The 22,567-nt window shown below is 37.9% G+C and overlaps 3 protein-coding genes across 3 annotated transcripts; 2 read left to right on the forward strand and 1 right to left on the reverse strand.

The window, feature by feature from the left end:
• The first annotated feature begins 4,658 nt into the window (after positions 1–4,658).
• On the forward strand, positions 4,659–7,777 carry LOC139965075 (uncharacterized). Its single transcript, XM_071967268.1, has 5 exons — positions 4,659–4,885; positions 6,124–6,249; positions 6,926–7,079; positions 7,177–7,313; positions 7,539–7,777. The coding sequence occupies exons 1-5, from the start codon at positions 4,883–4,885 to the stop codon at positions 7,767–7,769; spliced, it is 651 nt and encodes a 216-aa protein (XP_071823369.1). The 5' UTR covers positions 4,659–4,882; the 3' UTR covers positions 7,770–7,777.
• Positions 7,778–7,788: 11 nt separating this feature from the next.
• On the reverse strand, positions 7,789–10,214 carry LOC139965068 (putative nuclease HARBI1). Its single transcript, XM_071967254.1, has 2 exons — positions 9,141–10,214; positions 7,789–8,886 (listed from the first exon to the last, which is right to left on the reverse strand). The coding sequence occupies exons 1-2, from the start codon at positions 9,914–9,916 to the stop codon at positions 8,601–8,603; spliced, it is 1,062 nt and encodes a 353-aa protein (XP_071823355.1). The 5' UTR covers positions 9,917–10,214; the 3' UTR covers positions 7,789–8,600.
• Positions 10,209–19,611, forward strand: LOC139965059 (pyruvate dehydrogenase [acetyl-transferring]-phosphatase 1, mitochondrial-like). Its single transcript, XM_071967243.1, has one exon. It carries the CDS (start codon positions 10,505–10,507, stop codon positions 11,963–11,965), a length of 1,461 nt encoding a protein of 486 aa, XP_071823344.1. The 5' UTR covers positions 10,209–10,504; the 3' UTR covers positions 11,966–19,611.
• The last annotated feature ends 2,956 nt before the right edge of the window (positions 19,612–22,567 follow it).

Genomic DNA, 22,567 nt, shown 5'->3' on the forward strand with positions numbered 1-22,567 from the left:
TGTACACGTAGTTGGAAGTTCCAGGGTATGTCGAGGACAAAGTTCAGACTTGCCTGCGAGGCAGGCGCTGTTTTCAAGTTACTAGCGCACTGGCCAGCCATTTCCTCGGAATGACGCGATATCTAAGAAGTTGCAAACGACGTAACATTCGAACAGGTGCCTCGCTTTCCGTGATCACGGGAAGTTATTAGCTAACGGCTAGCAGTTTGCACTCTGGGTTTGCAACTTTATTGTATAAGACGTCCAGGGATACGTAACGCATCCGTTACACGTCCATCTCCACAACGAGCTGAAATGTTTCAAATTTCAGTTTGATCCACAACGTAATAAAAGTCCCTTTCCCCTCCCCATGATCAGTGACACCGTTGGTCAGGTGACGTAATATGAAAAGAGATATCGCAAAAATCATAGCCTCCAAATTAGTGTAGGTGACCAAGGGGAATGCTCAAGAAGCGGGAGAGGGGACAGGTCGGGGCAAGGAGAAAGGAGCAAAGGGAAAGCAAGAGCGAATGGGACCGCAGGGGACATGTGGACAGGGGAATACGGTATCATTTTTCGGTACGTTTTGGGTTAATTTTGTGGTTTGCCCCCACGCGTCTCACTGTCCCTTGATCAACGTTCGTATCAATTAAATGATCCTTTTCCGCGGTGACCATAGTCTTGTTAAGACCCTAGTATGTGTATGGCGGTAAAAAAAACAAACTAAAGCCCGGGCACCTCCGCCACAGGCCAGTGAAATAATGACAAGGATAGATGACTAGGTTTCACTGGTTCAAGATGACCAGTTGTCATTGTACACTTACTGTACCACCATGACAGCAACTACGACACTAACTGCCTTATAAAGCCTAACACAATTAACTTCACTTAACCGGCATATTACATGAAAACGCTTGTGACACACACCTTCCTTAGTCACCAATAATGTAACTATTGATAATATACCATTGCATAGGGTCTGGGCTCAAAATACAACACACTGAATCGTGTATGGGCATCATTTTTTTTCTTTTTTATGGAAGAATTTGTGCATGTGTGTTTATGTTTTTCATGAGCATTTTGCTACTGTTTGTGACATTTTCATACATGCTTTTTCATTGTTTGGTCGTTTTGGACCAGTGGAGAAGTATGCAAAATGTTAACCACTTAAATAATTATTTCAGAAGTTCACCAAAAATTGTTGAAATGATTTTGGACCGATGAATCCAATATACAGTGTTATTTCACCGAAATGCCGAATTAACGAGTTCTCAACAGTGACTATATGAGTGTAGGACCAAAAGACAATCGAGTGTCACGTGATCAGGCAGATATGTTAATTTTATCATCTTATGACAACAGACTGTGTTTGATAATGACGTCATAGATTATTGGCATCTCCGATTCCAGTTGAGCCATACGTTTTAGATCTTACGTTGTAGTTGATTAACCGTCATCTCGATAGGAGGATGTCAATATCTTAGCTCTCATGTTTATACAGGTCGGCACTTTCATCTATGCATGTAAATTATTTTTCCTTTTTCCCGAAAATGAAAACTACGGAGTCCCTCTAACCGACCTTGCAATATTGTGAGGGGCCGCGGATTGCAAAGTCGGTAATAACGACAACGTGCATCTCAAAGTCAGTAAACTATACTATTACGGTTAGATTCGTCCAACACGGCAGCATACAGAAACGTTGTACTCAAAGCCGAAGCCAAAGTGAATTAATCAGTTCACACATCCGGAGTCTATGCATGCTAAGTTCTTCTATACCGCCCTCACTTTCTTCCGGGGAAACATTTCACACAGAGCCGTATATATACGGCTCTGATTTCATACTGTAGTTTTTATTTCAGTTTGGTTCGAGAGTGGGCTGGGACCCTTCATCCTAACTTCATGTAAACTGCACTTGATGCAAACCCCCGTTGTAACAAAGAAATAAATGAGTCCAGTCACGGGGGTTATATTTGTTATAACGTACGTCGAAGTGTATTTGTTGCCAAACTTCAACGGAGTCTTACCAAGATAACAGAACACGTCTTGTCTTTATAAACTCTAAATAATAACTGCCTCCCAATCCGTTCCAAACAACCCTATTTAAAGACAATATGCGCAACACGCAAAGACAACACGCGCAACCCGCACCATTCAAACAAATCACGCACCACGCGCATCCCAAGCAACACGCACAACCAACACACGCATACACAATCTTAACACCCTCACACACGCACACGTTGACGCGCACATTAACTAAATCACACATTGTTACATTCCAAATCATCAAGAACAAAGCTGTGTCTTTGTTTAACTTTGGATAATACCCTTAATTCAAAATTAATTGAATAACACATCGTTACACACGTAAAATGTAATATTATAACATTAGAAAAGGCACCATGATCTGGGATTGGCAGTACAGGGGGCAGTAAATTTATCAACTAACATATTATAAACAGTTACGTTGCCATATACTACAACGATATTAACATGTAAATTTAGCATTTTGTAATTAATCTTCAGAGAGATCGCAACATTTTGACGACTCCTTAATTTTCCATACTTCAAGTAGTTACCGCGAAATAAGTCCTCTCTTGTGTAAATGTACATAACTGTTGTTATCGAACACCTCACAACTTATTCGAGCAGTTTTCGTATAGCGCCGTCAACTTCATCTCCGTTTGGCTGATGTGCGTTTATTTCAGTGTATGAGTAGAGAACCCGTAGAGCCATGAGGCACACATCACAGGACATTACGCACACATTTTGTGGTGCAGCGTGAAATATTTCAGGATATTGATCATGCTGATGCTGAAAATTCGAGGAATTTACTCTCTTTATTTTCGAAGACGCTAAGTATCAGTTTGATTAAACTCTGTGAGTGGCTTGATCAAAGACGGTCGCTTATACAACATCTTTTTGTATTGACTTTCTAGTTGGGTGGGTCATCATTCGAAGTTCGATAATACTCAAGGAACAGGCTCCAATAGTTCGATTTTGCTTGAATATTATGTAAAGTACTTATTAAATCTTTCTTTCAATGTTACTACATATAATGATGGAGAAGTCAGGACTTTCACGAGATTTCAAAACTTGCCACTATTTTGTATTTATTGTGATTAATGTGAAATATATTTGTAAGTATCAATTAGTCACGAGCTTTTTTGACAAAAGCGTGTAAGTGACTCTTGTGAATAGTCATAGGCCTATTATTATTATTATTATTATTATTATTATTATTATTATTATTATTATTATTCAAGGTTGCTCATCTTGATTTCTGTTTCCAAAAATCTAAAAAAAAATGAAGATATAGTGTCCGAATATGCTAAGGGCATACCACGGTAAGTAGGCCTTACGCTGGCCGGTCACACATGGTTTCCAAACCAGGCTGCAAATTCATATTCCCTCCGACCCCTCCACTTCCCCTCTGGCCCCTCCCACCAAGCTAAAGGATTACGTAACATTTGTTGTTGTAAATTACACTTTCCCAATCATCGCAACAACGAGAGCTACAATTTCAATTCACGTGTTGGATTATAAATTCAGATGTGTCCATAGACCGCAGATGCATGTGGGACCCACAATAATAAATACGATTTGTACGTTTTGCTCGATTCGCATGTCATGGAGTTTCCAGACATAAACGATATAAAATTTCCAATATTTGTTCGGGTTTATTGAAGTTGATAACTTAGTCGTTTCAATTCTCAACTGTTTGTGACTTCTCAGTACTCTGAAAAGTACGGACGTGTCAAAATTGACGACTTTTACACATTGCTAAACGTAAAACAATCTGACAGTTTTGTACTATCTTGACAAAAAAGGAAACGAAACGATTTGGACGTGTTGTGTAGGTAAAACGGCAATTTTCGAAATCTTGACGAATTTAAATTTCCCGCATTGGGAGGGTTTTACTATTCAATTAAACGTCTAACGTGCGAATAGTGGGCAAGGCAAGGGCGCTGGTTATGCATATTCAGTACATGTCGATTTATTGGCATCACGCATGCAGTGCATGAATGGTGTGTCAGACAACAACAACCACACTTGTAAGTTGTATACAACGGAGATTAGATTCGTATGGTATATATATACACGTGCAATGCAATGCATGCTATGTTATTTACATACATAACGCGTACTGTGTAGCATGAACGGCAGTGTCGTACTTTTTACAGACTGTTACTGCTAGTGTTACAAGTGCGACCTGAAATCAACTACTTTGTCTAACCTTCCTTTGGATTGTTAGGACGGCAGAGCGTTAGCAGGAAATACTGAAGTATTATAAATTACAAGTGGAATTAATACGTCCCTTTACTTCACTGATATATTTGAGCCGCACGCATCTGTAAAGTGTAAAGACTAAAGTGACTTAGCCTACCGCAACTTGAAAGTTCGTAACAGAGTAACACTGCCCAATTCCCAACTTGTTTTTTTTTTGCAAATTAATCTGTTATTCGAATTATAATTTCTGATCTGGAACATTGCTTAACTCTTCTCAGTCTGTGTCGTACTTAATTTTCGGAAATCAAGTGAATTGATCATCCCGCGGAAGGAAAACCATTTCCCTTTTTCTTAGCACTGCAGTGAATATGTAGCTGAGGAGGCGGATTGACCACGAACTTACCATTACCAATAGTACCAGGGCCCCGTTCCACAAAGACTAACTTACGCTTGATCCTAAGATCAAACTTAAGTTCGATTCTCATGCGATTGATCGTAGCGTAAGTTCGATCGTTAAGTAGCGTTCCACAAAATCAAACTTACGCTACGCATGATTCTAATTAATATTTGGTCAGTGGACGAGGCTACTTTGACCTTTCGTGACCTCAAATCACTTGCGTCTCCGAAGTTTTGACACTGCGAACAACCTGTCGGCGCATTATATGTCATCAAAATGGTGAGTAAATATCAGATAAATGTGTCAGAATAAACATTTAACCACAATCTTTACAAGAATAACCTTTGCCATATTTGATTGCATTGGTTCGTTGTGTGTTACGACTCAAAAACATTGAAAGATCGTCCGTTGACCGCATTTTATCTGCCAACTCGGTAGTCTTTGCGTACGTTAAATTAGTTTAATACAGGCAGTCAGTGTTATATGTAGGCTATGTACTAGAGCCTAGAGGAATACCCGGGACAACGTTAGGCCTGCCTACGTCTTTTCTAAAGTTTAGGCCTAGCAGTAACACAAATTTATATGAGCAAATGACTACTGTATAAAGGATAAACTACATAAGTATACGCCTGTATTATTACACGGACGACTTAGGCTTAGTACTACAAGACTATACAGTATACTTAGGCCTATAATGGTACCCGGCTAATGATTACCAGTGGGATCATTGACTGATATTGATAAATTGTCACAATTTCGTACAAAGGAACTCTGTATGAAGTCCAGACTAAAAAGAGAGGTATAGTTATTGCACTTGCACCCCATGTAGGCTTAATTCTGAACAAAAGTGAAAGTCACCTAGCTAGCCTAACTTTTTTTTAATGTCCACAAAACAAAAATAAAAGCAGCAATAGCCTAGGTCTACAGGGCCTAACCTACCCACACTAAAGTCTGAGTTGTATACCCTATGTTTCTTTTGGCTGAACTTGAGCTGACCGGTAGTTTACATCCTTAGTGATGTAAATATTTATTTTGGATTGTTTCAGTCTAGGCCTAAAGCATTGTTAAATCGGAAGTCGACATTTTGAAAGGCAACACTGCAGGTAAACGGGGTTTAAACCCTGTTTACCTGCAGTGTTTTGTTATTATTAATTTTGTTATTATAGACCTTCCTTGCTAGGTGCACACTATGCAAGCAACTTTATCTGCCCACTTAGCCAAGGCCAGAGTAGCTAAGTCGAGCTGGGACTCTACTACAAAATACAAACACGTTTTAAGTGCTCATATTTCAAGGGACATGGCTTTAGAAGTTATTACAATTAAAGCTGTTCAATGGGATGAGCAGCTGTGTGTGCTGCTTGCCTATAGCCTTTGACTGTTGGAACTCAAAATAGAGGTCATGGGGTTTATCCTGGTATTACCAAGGCTGGCTCATTAAGTTTTGAGCACAGTGTTCTTGAGTAGTTAATGATAACTTGACAATTTTCACAGTAACAATTTTTTTCATTTTTTCCTAGTCTAACCCAAAAGAAAAAAGATGCAGGAAGAAGAATTTTTCCCAGCATGAAATCATCATTCTTTGCCAGTTTGTCAAAGAAAATCGGGAAAAATTGTTTGGTCGAGCTGGACATTGCTCACAGAAGGTAAGACTTTTAAAAGCCTAATTGCACATCACACTTTGCAATTTGAAGCTTTGTTTCTTTTTTTTTTCAAATTGAATACAATCAGTACATTTTGCATTTAGTATTGACAGAGTATTAATCAAAGGTGTGATGTTGTCGGAGTAAATGACTTAGAATGATTTTCCTATTTAAGACACATGCATGCTTTCATTTTGCGGCAAAAATATGCACTCAGCAGAATTGTGGGACTTGAGAATATGTTGTGTACTGCATATCTGTTTGGAATGTAAATTGTACCGTGTGTGTGTGTGTGTGCGTAATGACACTATTTGAAGTTGAAAACATAGCCTGTAATATCACCTAATGCTCTGTCATAATGTAAACAGATAAAGAGAAGTAGAATCCTGACATAGCACAAAATGGATATAAGATTTATTCAGAAAATATATGTATTGAACATTAAATCATGTGTTTAAATTAAATCTGTTAGGAAAATATAGCAATATATATATAGGAAAATATTAAAGGAAAATAAAGCAATATATAATTTATGTGATATTGTAACTAACATAGTAATTAATTTGTAATGAATGCCAGAAGCAATATAAAAATTTAGATTTTTAATTCTTTTATGTAGCTGAAGGACATATTGTTGGGCTTTCTGAATTGTGTTTTAACCTCCATGCATATCCAACAGGTAGAAGACAGAAAAAAAAGCTACTGGGAGAAGGCTGCACATTCCATCAGGGTTGCAGGAGGAGCCTCAGAGAGAAGTGCCTCTGAGCTAAAGAAAAAATGGTCAGATCTCAAGATTCTGGCCAAAAAATATCAAAGAGCAAAACATGCAACAGGTAAATAGCAATTATTGGCACATCACATCCATCACGGATTTCTTGACATATAATGAAATGGAAATTGATAAACATTGTTCATATCATTTTATTTTAGGTGGAGGGCCAGCAGCTGACTACAGCCCTGTTTACGAGGCCGTGTTAGAGGCAATGGCCCCCCAGGCCAGAGATGGTGTCAATGCTCTGGGGACATCAGAGACAGACCCTTTGACTGCTATGAGCGAGTCATCACAGGTACAATTTATATGATATTCATGTTAAAATACCCAATTTAAATTTGAGTACAAGAAGCCTATAGCTTTTGGTGAACTTTAAAGGTCATCTGTGATCACCAGAAGTCAAATTGTGAAAGCCTAGAAAACTACAGCACTCCAACTTAATATGATACATAATATGTTTTTGGTACCTTTGATGAATATTTTGTAATTGATTAATTGTTTTCATTTGTTCTATTCACAGGATTCACCTGCACCATCACCAATCAGGCAGTCAACCCTTTCCCCAACAGTTGTCCCTCTTCCCCAGTTGTCCCCAAATTATGATAACCAAGTGATACAGACCTCATTACAAGAGGAAATAATCAAAATTGAGAGGGAAAAGCTTGAGCTAGCCAGACAGAATTTGGAAGTGCAAAAAGGCATTCTTTCGGCACTTCAAATCATCTCAGCAGCCCTTGGTCCTGAAAAGTAACTTTAAATACATACTTGACCCCCTCCCCCACCCCTTCCTCACTGTTATTTTGTGTCTAATTAGGTATAATTAATAGTATAATGGTGCTATGTATTACTGTTAAAAAATTGTGTCGCAATCTTTAGTAAACTCCTGGTTGTCAAGACCTTTCATTCATGCCAGCTGCCCATGGCTTTAGAAAATTGGGTCACATTAATTAGTGATCCTCCTGTTATAAACAATGTCATCAAGTAAACTAAACTGGTCAAGATTTCTGAAGAGGTTCATTCCAGGCCAAAGAAGCCAGTTATACTGTCTCACTGTTATAATTACACAGCCTACACTATAGTGTACTCTTCTACGTGGAATATATTTATTTACTAAGTAGCTTTATTGCATATACAAGTGAAGAAAGCTAAGGAACTATTATTTTAATAGGCAAACCATCTGAGTGGGAGTTGTAGATAATATTAATGATCAAGAATTGTATAATGCCTTTCCAACCATCTTTGAGTTGAATGTCATTTCTGAACCGTCCATTATGTAACAGCACTGTAGGTCAACTTTAGATACTAATTTTTAGCTTATATACTATCTGCCTTAGATATTAAATTTCTATTGGGTGTACTACTGAAACTAAATTGATGGTCAACATAAATTAAATTCAAAATACGATTTTAAGCTGTTATGTTAGAATGTCAAAACTGCAAGTGGTATTTGATAAATGCAAAATGTTTGTTTGACATGACATTCATATTCTTTGCTGACACTATGTATAGCCAAAACTAATTTGCCTCTTTCAAGGGTAAAAAAGGATAGGGGAAGGGTTAGAAGAAGGTATAAGACCATCATTTAGGTGAAAAAATTAGTAATTATATCTGCCCGGACAGCTGCCCCATGGACATTATCAGGTGCTGCACCAGCTTCATCTGGGTCTGGTTGAACCTGTTGGTCACGCTGGGGGTCTAAGTGTGGCTCTTTCAAGTCCTTGCTGATGTTAAAGAGGATACAGCAGGCAACGATAATATCACAAGCTCTTTGAGGTTCTATTTGCATGCCATCGCCAAGCAGACATCGAAATTTGTTCTTGAGCTGGCCGTTGACTTGCTCAATCTTGGCTCGTGTCCTTGTCTGAGCACTGCAATTAAAGAATAATTATAAACTTGAAGACAGCTGTTTATTTCTTTGTTCACTATTAAGTAATTTATGTCTAGTTTTGTCCGTATGGTGAACTACAATATACAGTCATAACTGATACTATATTGAGTTTGTGATTTTGTGTGTGTGCTTTTTGTACAAATCTAAAGTGATGTATAAATTTAGATAGTCCAATGAGCTGAAATGATACGATACCATACCTCGATATGTATTGGTTTGTACAAGCTTACTTACTTATTGAATGAGGTCTCTTCGAGTGTGGTTGGGTTCTGAATAGGCGTCATCAACCATGGCTGTAGAGGATAACCAGAGTCCCCGAGAAGTATCCCTTGAAGTTGGTGGTCCTCAAACTGTCTCCCAACAAGGCTTTCACTCAATATCCTACTGTCATGGGTACTGCCTGGCCATCGTGCTACAACATTGATGATTTTGTATTTTGCACTACAAATTAGCTGTACATTGATTGCATGTCTACCTTTACGGCTAACAAATACATACTCATCCGGCCCATAGTTACAACCGTGAATTCCAATCAATGTCCCATCTACTGCACCCACAACCTGCGGAAATCCTGCTACCAAAAAAAATTCCCTCTGAGCATTGGTCACAGAGGCTGGAGTGATTGGGAACTTAATTTCATCATTCCGGATTTGAACCAATGCTTTTGTAACCCTCCTCAATGCCCGTGAGGCAGATGACTTGCTGCATCCGTGTAAAGAGGCACACTCTGCTAAGGCACTTTTCGATCCTGATGCATAAAATCTTAGAGCAATGAAAACCTGCAAACTGGCTGACAGCGCCCTACTTCTGTTGGTGGGATGTTCTAACTGGGCCCTTAATCTATTAATTATAGTCATACAGCCTAGCCTAGTAAACCTATATCTTTGGTACATGTCAACATCATTGTAAAGTTCAAAAGGCTGCCTTCTGTCTCTAAAAATTCTCTCTCTTTGTAGAATCCGACGATAATTGCGTTGTTGACCAGCTTGCCGATACACAAATAACGCCATTTGTGCAAAAGTACATGAAATTCACATTGTATTACTTCTACATGTACTGTGTACAGTAAAAACATAACAAATTTAAAACAAGTGTTTACCATAGCAACGTATCATACTTACGATTGATCTGGATCACTACTTAAAGTTACGCATGATCGGATCAAACTTAAGCTTGATATCAAGCGTAAGTTTCTTTGTGGAACGGAGATAAGTTTGATATCAAACTTACGCTCGATCGGCTGACTTACGCACGATCGATCAAACTTAAGATCAAGCGTAAGTCTTTGTGGAACGGGGCCCTGAAGTTTCTTTCCGGTAATCGTTAACTGTCGCAACTTGTTTCGGCAGTAGTCTATATTATATTTATAGTCAGCGTTCTAAGTTACATTTGAGCAACGATTACATTGTTATTCTATTTTCTTTATTGCTGAATGGTAACGCAAAGTGACTTAAGTTGAAGTAACGTTAATACTGTATTAAATTAACGTTAGAGTTTCACAGTGTAACACTAACATTCTGCAAACCTACTGTCATAGTAGTTTCTCAGATCAGAGGAACAACCTACCAAAGCAATTTTCAACTGTCGATTCACTAGTCATGAAAATATTTCATCAAGCATGTAGGGTGCTAGCTCATTCTCATAGAAACAAACTTTGCCCATTATACGTGGTGACCAGGAGTTACAGTAATGATGACCGTAACTACAGTAGTCAGGCTGCAGTTAACCCGTACGAACCAGTCCGAGCCCCAGTGATTCCCAAGCTCACACCTGATGCTGTGACGGAGATTCTCCAGAGGAATGAAGTGAAGGTATCATTCAAATCTGGAGCTGGAGTGGTTAATAGCTACTGTTCCAACCAGTTGGCGTCAAACAGCCCCATCGAGGACAGAAGGTCCGAAGGGCAGTGCCGTTTTACAGATGGGTTACTCTTTGGAGTGTTCGATGGTCACAGTGGCCCGACCTGTGCTCAGGTCATCAGTGAGAGACTGTTCAACTACATATCTGCAGAGATTCTGCCCTACAATACTCTCAGCTCTGTGTACAAGAAGATAGAGAGTGGAGAAACACAACTGGTGAAATGGCTTGGCGGATGCAATTTTCCTACTTCCCTTAACGCAGATGTCCATCACAAGAGTCTGGTCAAATATTTGCATGAGAACGTCTCTGCGGACTTTGAGTCGGAGGATCGCATATCCGATTCATTGACAACAGCCTTTGAACGCCTTGATAGTGATTTGCTGACGGAGGCACAGACACTGTCAAACGACATTGCAGTCAACGAGGAATGTACCCGCACGGCTTTTTCGGGCTCTTGTGCAACCGTGGCATTTATGCAGGGTAACGACTTGTTCATCGCCAATGCTGGAGATTGCCGAGCGGTGATGGGAGTCCAAATGAGCAATGGCCAGTGGTCTCCCATTGTCTTGTCACACGACCACAATGCCTACAATAGCAACGAACTCAACCGGGTCAAGTCTGGGCACCCAGCCAACGAAGGCACGACTGTGATCAAACAGGAACGTTTGTTGGGAGAGTTGGCTCCCCTGAGAGCATTTGGAGATGCCAGATTTAAATTGAAGGGAGAAACTCAAAAGGAAATCCTACAGCGGTGGGACAGGCACCACGTGCCGTTGCCTCGGAATTATTACACGCCACCCTACCTCAGTGCTACCCCCGAAGTCACACACTACAATCTTGAAGGCAAAACAGGGTTCCTTATTCTTGCCACTGATGGACTGTGGGATTGTTTGGATCCAGAAAAAGCTGTGGGACTGGTAGGTGCCCACTGGGAGGCCATGGGCCAGATGGGGCCTTACACACCAGCAGCTCATTTATCCTTGGGAGAGATACAATCTGCACTAGCCCAGCGCAGGTTCAGTCTCCGCCCTCTGGACACCAACGTGTCGACCCATCTCATCCGCTATGCACTTTGCGGTGTGGGTCACACATTTGACTACGACAAACTCGCTGAAAGCGTGAGCCTACCACCAAACATTGTTCGGCATTATCGAGACGACATCACAGTCACTGTGATATTTTTTTCTGGCATGCAGTAATAGAAACCAGAGATCATCAATTTCGTCACTCACGCTGCAGCAACTTCACCTGTGTCACTTGGGTTGTCTTCCAAGTATCTCCAATCAGAAAGTTGAATTTGACAACAGGTCTGCATGCTGCAGTCTTGAAGTTGTACTCTTTTATAGTGTAAGTACACTATTCTTTATTTAAATTTAAGTTTAATTGTCTTCAATTTAAGTGAACAATATCAAATTTCTAAATAAAATAACCCATCACTATGTGGGTCATAGTGATACTGATAACTTACCAATGTATGATATAAGTTAACTTAATCTACATGCAAAACGTCATACTGTACACAATGTTTATTTTGAAACTGAAAATATGAGCCTACAGTATATCTGACAATTTCCAGTAATTTTCAGTAGGTAAACGTCATTAACCAACAGAATAGGTACAAAATACTAACTGAATTGAGTTCAGTCACTCACAGTAGTCCTACTCTTCTCTGAAAAGTTGACAAAATGATCTTTTAATAATCATAGAAATTCCAAGGTCACTAAAGCCTTTGCCTGTTGTTGACCATAATTCTCTAATAACGCTTTTGATTATGAATTTATGAAAACTGTTTCTGTTAAAAGGTCAGTTGTAGCACACAAACTTGCCAAGCCTTTAAACTGGCAGGCGGGAAATTTGTGTGATGCTCGTAAATATTGTCCATTTCATAAACCATGTACGACTACTGTGCAGAAGCACTCATTCTACACTGTAAGCTGTTTTTGATTGCTGAATTTCTAAGTGCTCATGTCACATGCAGGTTTCCACTATAGGTGAAGAGCTGCTTTGCACATTAATTATGTTCTGTTGTAAGTGTTCTACCTACAGTACACAATTTATTATCTGTGGTACGATGGGAGGACGATTGTAAACAAACAGTGAAATTTTTTTGTACAAAGTGTAAATAATTGTTCATGTATAAATATGAGTATTTATTGGAGTATACAGTATTTTATTTATCATTTTTATATTTTTGTTAACATTTAAAAGAAGACTTAAACATTAGAGAAAGATGGAAAATTAAAAGAAAAAGAGAGGCAGGGAGAGGGATGTACGGTAATCTAGCAGAAACAGTAAGGCTCTGTGGAAGATGAAAGGAGAAATTGACATGTTACAGTATTTGTTAAAGAAAATGTCAACATTTGTAGAGAGTTGGAGTAGGGAAGTTCTGTACCTGTAAGTATTACATTATTAATAGTGTTCAGACTGTTTTCATTATTAAGTGTCCTTGAATTGGCTGGCAGATTACCTGCAGGCTATTTCACAGCATGTTTGTTGTGGGGCTCCTCACTCCCCCCCCCCCCTACAGTAGTTAAGTAAGGGCATGGAGCTATAAAGCTCCATGGTAAGGGACATTAAACATTATAGTGCCCCAATATCCAGGCATCCTACTGTTAATATTAAACAGCTACCGTAAGAATGACAAAACAGTATTCCAATCCAATGGCTCATAGTATTGTCCCATGATATGAGCTGCAGCTTCATATTACCAAAAATAGAAGGTAAACATATTCACGTACAGTACGGCAGATAAAACTGAATTTTGAACAAATATATATAGGAGAGTAACCTGTACTATAACAGTGCAGTAGAAATATGATATTTATGTACAGGTACAGTTCTTAAATATGTAAATTGCTTGAAGTGTTAGCATACACTATACCTACTAAATTAATGAGTTACAAAGACTGCTATGATGTTTAGATTTGCACTGTATACAAACTAAATTCAATAGTGATTTTTATACGGTAACGGTGCTTGTGTACAGTATGCTTCTGTATACTACTGGTGTTGTTTACAGTATTTAATATTTACATACTCTGTTATACTAACTGTACATTATTTTACTGTACTGTGGTGCTACAGGCAGCCAATGTACAGTATGTGTTGCGATGCCAGACATTATTTACTGTACATGTGCGAGTGTAGTGTTTGCATTCCTGTCTGTCAGGAGACTGGCTGTCAGATGCCAATATTTATTTACACAGACAGTGTAAAACAGTAAATTTTTTAGTAATGGAGGAAGTACATACCGTAACATTTTACAAGGTGGTCACATGATGCAGTGATGTCAGATCTTGAACTAGAGAGTCTAACATTAGTATCATTATCTACTGTGTAAGGCTTCATGTAACTACAACTGCATTTGCCTGCAAATACGCAGTACTATTGTAGTGCGCCTGTGCTTGTGGAGCGCTTGAAGATTAGGAAGAACTTTTCGGTTGCTCGGTTGTAGGTACCTACAAAGTGAGGACGCTTGTGAGTGCCGTGAAAGGCTCAGAATACGTTGCCTACGCAGCTAGCCTCTGAAACCGCAAATGTACAGAGACTGTATGAAACTTTCAAGTTTCAACGTCCAGTCATGTAGGCATCGTTCACTTGGCAAGTAATGCCAATATTGTAGCGGCGTACACGCACTACAATAAGAACCTAACAACAAGTCAGCAACAGTGACAAGATGTGTGTAGGTCAGGTAATTGACCAACTCTGTATACACATGTACAGTACTTGCATGCTATAGATACACATTGCAAGCCTGCAAGGTGCTTACTACTGTACGTTAAGTTGTGAGCTCTTGTTTCCTGATAAATTGTCATAACAAGCAGTGTTGTGTACCGCACTACTGCCATGTGAAGTTGTAAAAAGTGCAGTCGTAATTTGTGGTTGACTTCAGTGTAAAATAATATTTGTGTCACAAATTCTCATCTTGTAGCCGCTAAACTGCAGAAAATTGTTTACTTTTAAATACTGTACCCCACTTTATTGCTATGCTTTCAGAGCACTGATTGTCTGTCAGGCAACTTCTTGCTAGAAAATAACACTGGATAAAAACACTTCTAGTAAGATTCAACTTTGGCACAGATTCCCAGAAATGAAATCATGGCTTCCTGTTCTTTCATTTTTGTGTGTTGAATAATGTGGTTTTCTGAAGCTACTGTACATACTTCTCTAACTCTGGAAAATATTATCTAAAAATGTTATCAGTGGCTGGCTGTATTTATACTACAGTGGAATGTGACTGCCATGGTCTTTCTGTATTTAGTGTTTGTACATTAGCCTACATTACTGTGTCTGTTATGTACAGTAAATACTTAATGTTAATTAACATGTACAATACAATAGTTCAACTTTACATGTACAGTATGGGCTGGCTAATCTAGTGGATATCCCTATGTGTGTGTAATTCACTGTACATTGCAGCTTGCTAGGAAGATTTTGTTCTGCGGTGAAATGTAACAAAATTTTTAATTTCATGCAGAAAAAGACAGAAGTGGCTTTTATTAGTACATATAATATATCTGAACATGTTTGATTTTAGAAATGTCTGAATCCATGATATCAAGGATCCAAGTATAGATCGAGGGAATAATTTATCCGAGTCCCATCACAAAATGCTGTGTAAAATTGGCTCCACACAAGTCCAGACATATGCTGCACTGTAGTTGTTTTACAGTACATACAGTAGGAACCATAGCATCATTGTGCAATAGTACAGTACAGTACCACCTACTGTACTTAGCACGGTAAAAGCCAAGTGATTTGGACAGCCTCTTCTCATGATTGGGATTTAGATTCTTCTTCTTAAATTTACTGTTTTGCTACAAAGGGAGAGGAGTTGAGTAAGTTTAGTCTTTCGTGATAATTTAACCCAAATTAATTATGGGATTTGATCATGAGACAGCCCTTTATTTGTACAGTATTTCTTAGACTAGTAAAGATGATGTTACAGTGCAATGCATTGTAACCTGTATCAGTCACGTCGTGGAGATAAATTACTTCCAAGGGGCTGTTGTTGGTTTAGTGCTGATTTTTACTATCAAAAGCAAGCTGTACTGTTGATAATTGCAACTTTAGACCCTTTGTTAAAACCGCAGATCTCTGATTCTCTAAGATAAGATAATTCAGTGGAGGGATGATGTCACATTTATAGGTCTGGCAATATTGCTCAATACCGTATAGCTAACCTGTAGGTTACTTTGGTTTAAATCACAGCCTTTACATTCACCCATCCACCTTTTAACCCAGTGATAGTATTTTACTAAAACAATGGAGAAAATAAATAGTTTACACGATGAGGATGTACAGTACATGAAGTGACATCATGCACATTATCTCTGTCAAGTACCGATAGTACTACAGTAGTATGTGCTGTTGGGTTAACAGTCCATGTGATGGACCTTATATTACCTCATGTCCTCAGTGTGTACTACTGTACAAATATTATACGTCCAATATGTTGCAATTTAGTGAGAGAAAGAAATCATTTTTTTTTTGTATTCAGGCCTAAGAATTCAGGCTATTTGATGGCAAAATACAAGTAGATTTAGCCATTCATTTGCCTGTTGGAAAAATGCACTTGCAGTTTTCTGCCAGAAGGCATTAACAATGTTGACATTAAGTTTAATGATTTAAAACTGATGTGTTAATAAGTTAATAAAGCTTTGTTTTAGCAAGTTGACTATTCAAGTACATGTCCATTTCTTAGCAAGTGGCTCAGAGTTTTGCAAAAGTTCTAGGTCTAGCATGTATTACACATGATGAAACCGGAGGGAAGCAAATTGTTTAGACTAGGAACTGTTCCTCAGTAATTGTATACCAAGAGAGCCAAGGGCTTTTAATCCCATGATGTCATGTCGTCATGAAAAGAATAAAACAAATAGCAAGTTTTAGTTGTAGTTTATTAGTCAGGTCAGTTTAGGTACAGTAGGTATTGTTGTCAGTAGGTTCCAACTTCATGATCTGTTTTGTCATCAGTAGGATGGCTTAGTCATCACTTTATGAGAATTACTGACTGAATCTCATGAAAACATTAAAGAATATCAAAAACCAGGTTAATATTCAGTCAAGTGGATATATCAATTAATCAATATTTTACAGTATGTATGTTTTTTTCTCTCTCTTTTTTTTTGGCTTGTTGTTCTGGCATCAAATACTGATAATATCAGTAAATAACTGGTACCTGAGTCATTTGCAAAAACAGTTTCAATCTATTGTCAATCATCTTTTGTTAAAAACAATTGTGTTCCTGTTCTTTCAGGAGTAAAGTTGGCCTTGTCTGCTAAAGTCAACCCAAATTGAATGCACTTTTTACTGAACAGCCTGAGCACAGTTACTTTACAGTATGTTATTGTGTACTTAATATGCTCCATTAAATTGTGTCTGAGTGGCTGGTTCTGTGATCAATTTATCATCACTGAAATGTTTAGATATAGCAATTGACGTGTTTGAAATTCCGTTGTCTCAGTGCATGCACCTCTTCTACCTACAGTGGGCTGTGTACGATACAGACTATACAGTACGGTATAATCACTCGTGGTCAAACTTCCCCCACAGTGCATCTCACCAAAATGAGATATTTCAGTGAAATAAATTAAATCAAAGGAACAGGTCAAAATGATGCATGTGACATATATCCAGACATCCACCAGCGTATTTCATTTGTGTAGCGTATGGCAATTAATGACAGGTCAATATGCTGTTAATTAAAAGTGTTTGTAATGCTCTAATAAACAACACAAAGATTGAATTGAGAAATACCGCATTGCAGTTGATGTGTGCTCTAGGGAACTAGTCCAGGAAATGATAACCTTATTTCAATTTTGTTTCTGCTTTTAAAATGTTTGGCAACCCAATACTGGTTTTACATCAATTCCATCCTATTCTTCTGTGTAACAATATTCAAGTTGTTTAATGATCTTTTCAGAAGTTTCAACTGTACTCATGAAAGTCGTTTATCTATTCATACATATTTATAATCCATATTCATTTGCATATATGGTCACTTCAAGTTTCATGTGTAATAATTCTCTGTTCTCTTTCTGCCTTTGTGTAAAAAAAAAACCCTAAGAGGGTAACATTGTAAATACGTCGTTGTCAACAACAGGAAAAAGAAATATATGAAATGTTGTATATGCTAAGTATTCACATAAATATCACAGCTTGTTGTTCATAAGTTACTCAGATACAGTTTTTTTTTTGTACCTGCTTTTGCAGTCTCCTTTTGAGAATATTTCCATTTCAATTTAGCTTCCACAATGTTCAGAATTATTTCCATTTCGATTCAGCTTCCACAATGCTTAGCATTTACTTGTCTCATGTCTGCATCCTCTCACTTACCAGTAGGGTCTGCGGACCCCCCCCCCATAGAGGTCTGTAGAAGAATTTGGGGTCCATCAGCCACAGAAGCCTTTAGAGGGGGGTGGGGTGGGGGAATGGTGTCAGTGAAAGCTGGTCGTATCCATCAACATTTTCTGACTTATGCCATCAGGACAGTCAGAACAAGTCTGAGATTGCCTTTGCCATCTCAGGTCAAAGGAATCCCAAATTTTCTTGACCTCTACCTAATTGGTGATGTTACTACTTATGGGGTTTTGGCTTGGGTTTTAATATTCACTCATTGTCATCAGGATCCATGGATGGAAAATGATTGATCATAATTGAAAGAATCATATTGTATTTAATCTGGGGATATTTTCCTTGCCATGGTCCCTTTAATAACAAAGATTTGATTCAAGCTTCACCATTCAAGTTTGATTTAAAAATGAAATAATCCCTTGTTCTTACCTTCATATATTAAGGTTGATATCATTCATAATGATACTTATATTAAGGTTGATATCATCCATAATGATACTCATATTAAGGTTGATATCATCCATAATGATACTCACTTATATTGATAGATGGTTGAACAGAGAGAGAAAGTAAATCATTACCATTCTGCTAGTACAGTATTTAAAGATCTCTCCATAGAAACTACTAAACACCTAGCATTAATGACAGTAGCCAAATTGGTCAGAGGACTTCCATGCAACTTCCATGCAGGTGAACTTTATATGAAAGGTCTTTCTCCAATGATCAAATCGAGTGTGTGTTTTTTTTTGGTACTTGAAGTATGACACAATGTTGTGCAATATCAGTTCAGATGTAACACATGTATTGAAAGTGATGTACAGTAATGTAGACTGATATGTGAAGGTCAGATGGCTGGGGTGGGGTAGAGAGAGGGGGGATAAGTAACTTTCAGTCAGATTAATTGATTAGTTAATACACATTGTTTAATTACCTTAATTTTGTGATCTTCTTAATTTAGTCATTATTTTATGGTCAGAACCAGTTTAAAGAAAGAAAATCACTTTTGAACAATAACATAAGAAAAGAATTGTTAAAAAAGGATATTATGCTCTCACCAGAGGATAGATTCATATTCTTGTTCAGTGATCGCAAGTTTATCTGGATACTTTGCAAAATGCGAAATTAATAGTACCGTACTACCTCAATATTGTACTTTCTCTGGCATTAACTTTAATGAAAATTGACTAATTTCTACACTATAAAACATTTTGAACTAGCAGATTGCAAGGTATGGTTTGCTTTCACTAGGTAGTAATGGCGAGAAGAGTGAAAGTTTGAAATAATGAGTCCAGAAAGAAACTTGAGACATTTAATAGTTTTGAATTTTGTTTTGGGCTTATTTTTAGTCCATTAGTTTTACTGCAGGATAAACTCTTTATGTATTGGATATGATGCACACTTTAACACTATGCCATGATGTGGATTATCAAAATGCTGTGTTCTGTTCGAAATGGAGAAATAGATGAAAATAAAAGGGAAGAAAATATAACAATTTGAACTCTCTTTCTCTCTGTCTCATTCTTTTCCTTCTTTTCTCTCCCTTCCTTCTTGGCGAATTTGAGTGAATACTGTACATGTGAAATTCTTTAAAAAAATATGTTAAATGACATAATACAAATGGAATATCTTTAGGAACATTGCCAAGCCAGGCCTATCCTATCCTAATCCCCTTCCACCTCCCCTTCCACCTCCCCATCCTCCTCCCCTTCCCCATCGTACTATGACATCTAATTCAAGGTCCTTTTATTGTCACACAACTTGAAGAGAATCTCTTTATAGGAAATAGTTTCGCCAGGATTTTAATTTTATATTGTTTACATATATATATATATAATATATATGTGTATGTATATATTACGTACAGGATATACACAGAAATCTATGTTGTACGAGAGTGGTAAGGGAAGGAATGGTCAAAATGAGACAATATAGACACTATGTATAGTATACGCTACACATTGTCACGATAGCAAACAAAGGATAATGCCAAACAATATATGCCTAAGATCCCTACCCACTCCTTCCCCAGTGGTGTATACATTGTTTCAAAGATAGGCCTCTCCCCCAGACTGATTTAGGTATACGGGCTGTGCTTATATCATATATATGGAAGGGCTAGGGGCGAATGAAGGATTTTATCAAGAATTGGTGTAGCCCTGGGGTAGTTGAAGCCCAATCCCCATGTAGGGGAACTTTGTGGGGATCCTCCCCCATAAACAAAAATAAAAGTGGAGATGTCAAATGACCAGTGCATTCCTCAGAATATCTGTAAATACTTAGGGTCTATATAATAGCTGTAAAACACAAGGTTACGGTGCTAATAAAATCTGTTGACTTTCTGTATGTGGTTGAAAGGGGATATTACACCCCCTATTGCAGTGGCTTAACTCTTCCCCGGCTGTATATAAAACACCCCCCCCCCCTTCCCGGACTTAACCAGTTTCCACCGACTGAGCATGCCAACGTGGAGGTCCGCCCGCCTTATTCACTTGATGATATAGGACTCTTGTTAATCATTTCATCACATCATACAGTTCAAGACACGCTTTCAATATACGGATCAATTTCATATTTACTCGCGAATAAAATGATCTTGTCTCCTCTGCACATACAGTATTATATAGGAAGGAAACCTCACAGCGCGACTATATAGCTCTTCCAAGTATATTCATGTATAAGATGGTGTAATAATACAAGTGCTTGCCAATATGCAAAATTCTACAACGCGCTGAAGTTTTGACATTGACGGGTTAAAATTTCATTACCGATTGTCTTGTTCGTTCAGATGGAAGAAACAGTCTTTTGGGATGAGTTTGGACGTAAAATAAGGAAAAGGACTAGAAATAGATGTTTACTTCAGAAACACTGATTGACTGAATTTCCTTCCATGAAGTCAGTTGGACGGCGTACAGTTCATAACTATTTGAATTTCAATTATATTCATAGGAAAGAATTATTGATACAGAGGTGAGGAAATGGAAAATTAGACCGTTATACGATTGATACGACGGTTCAATGCAGTTCTGATACACTATCAGCCGCCATTATAGTCTCCTAACATTGTGACTGGAATCCTCGTGTGAATTATTATGTACAGCATAGTTTGTAGTATCTCATCTTCATGTGAAAAGATATACCTACTTTGCGACATGGTTTGACCGAATAGTTTTTTTTCTCCTTTGCAAAAGTTAACTTTTGAATGATCGGCTTTGTTGAACTCCTGGTTCGAAAATTGAGTTTAATGATGCGATTGAACTGAATTGAACTATAAAACGGAGTCACACTGGCCGTCACCTCCTCCCGCAGACAGACCCCCCTCCCCATGTGACACATACACACTAACGCACATTGGTTACAAACAGTAGGCTATGCTTATTTGCTAAGCTCTTAATAATATCAGTCACATTTTCGCATGGGGACCTAAGATATATATATATATATATATATATATATATATATATATATATATATATATATATATATATATATATATATATATATATATATATATATATATATATAGCCCTATACACGGTAGTTGTGTTTTTTTTTAATGTATATCACGGAGCTGAAGGATATACTGCATCATTTAGATAGACCTATACAGAACAGCAATAATTACTCAGCATGTGCCCTTGATATTGGTATTTCTTGTACGCGTGTATAATCACACAGTTTATTATCCGTACTATACATAAGTCTGTGTACTAATATTATAGCGCACAGATGACCCACAATTGAACCACTACACTAGGAGCTCGATAACAGCCCCGTGGTAAAGGATTGTGTAACTGTATACCAGCGGCTAGTCCGCACGTATATAGTGTTCAAATGGGACCCTGGATGACGAGCCGACAGACACATTTGTCAGCGCTATTCATATACAGGTCAATGGAAAATTTCTTCACGAGGAAAAGAGTTGATGAACCCGGTAGGGAAGATTCCATATATGTAGTACTAGACAAATAGACAGCAAATATTATTAAATATTTACAGTTTCTGTTTTTTTATATTATTTATTTAATCTGTTTTTCATGTTTGAAAATAAATAGTTTTAATAATGAGTTAGTGCAGTCATAATATATGATACCATATATGTAACTCTTTTGCACAGACGTGTTTTATGAGCTGACGTCAGTATCGAAATGGTCGCAACAATTTTGTTACTTTTATATACAACGATATTTACATTTATTCATTTCATATTATTGTTTAATTGTATTTGGGGGAGGGGGAGATGGTTAGGCTACTAAAAAAAGTGGAAGTACTTCCTCAATAGTAGAACACATTATGCATTACATTGTTAACAACCGTATACCATTAATATAGCGGAAACTAAGAATCAAAGATACAAATTATCCGCTCCCTACAGTACCCCCCCCCCTCCCCCCACACACACACATCTTCTTTTTTTTTGTAGCTTTTCTGTATGTCTCTCATATATTAAG

Source organism: Apostichopus japonicus, chromosome 3 (assembly GCF_037975245.1).
Source record: "Apostichopus japonicus isolate 1M-3 chromosome 3, ASM3797524v1, whole genome shotgun sequence".
Classification (NCBI taxonomy): domain Eukaryota; kingdom Metazoa; phylum Echinodermata; class Holothuroidea; order Aspidochirotida; family Stichopodidae; genus Apostichopus; species Apostichopus japonicus.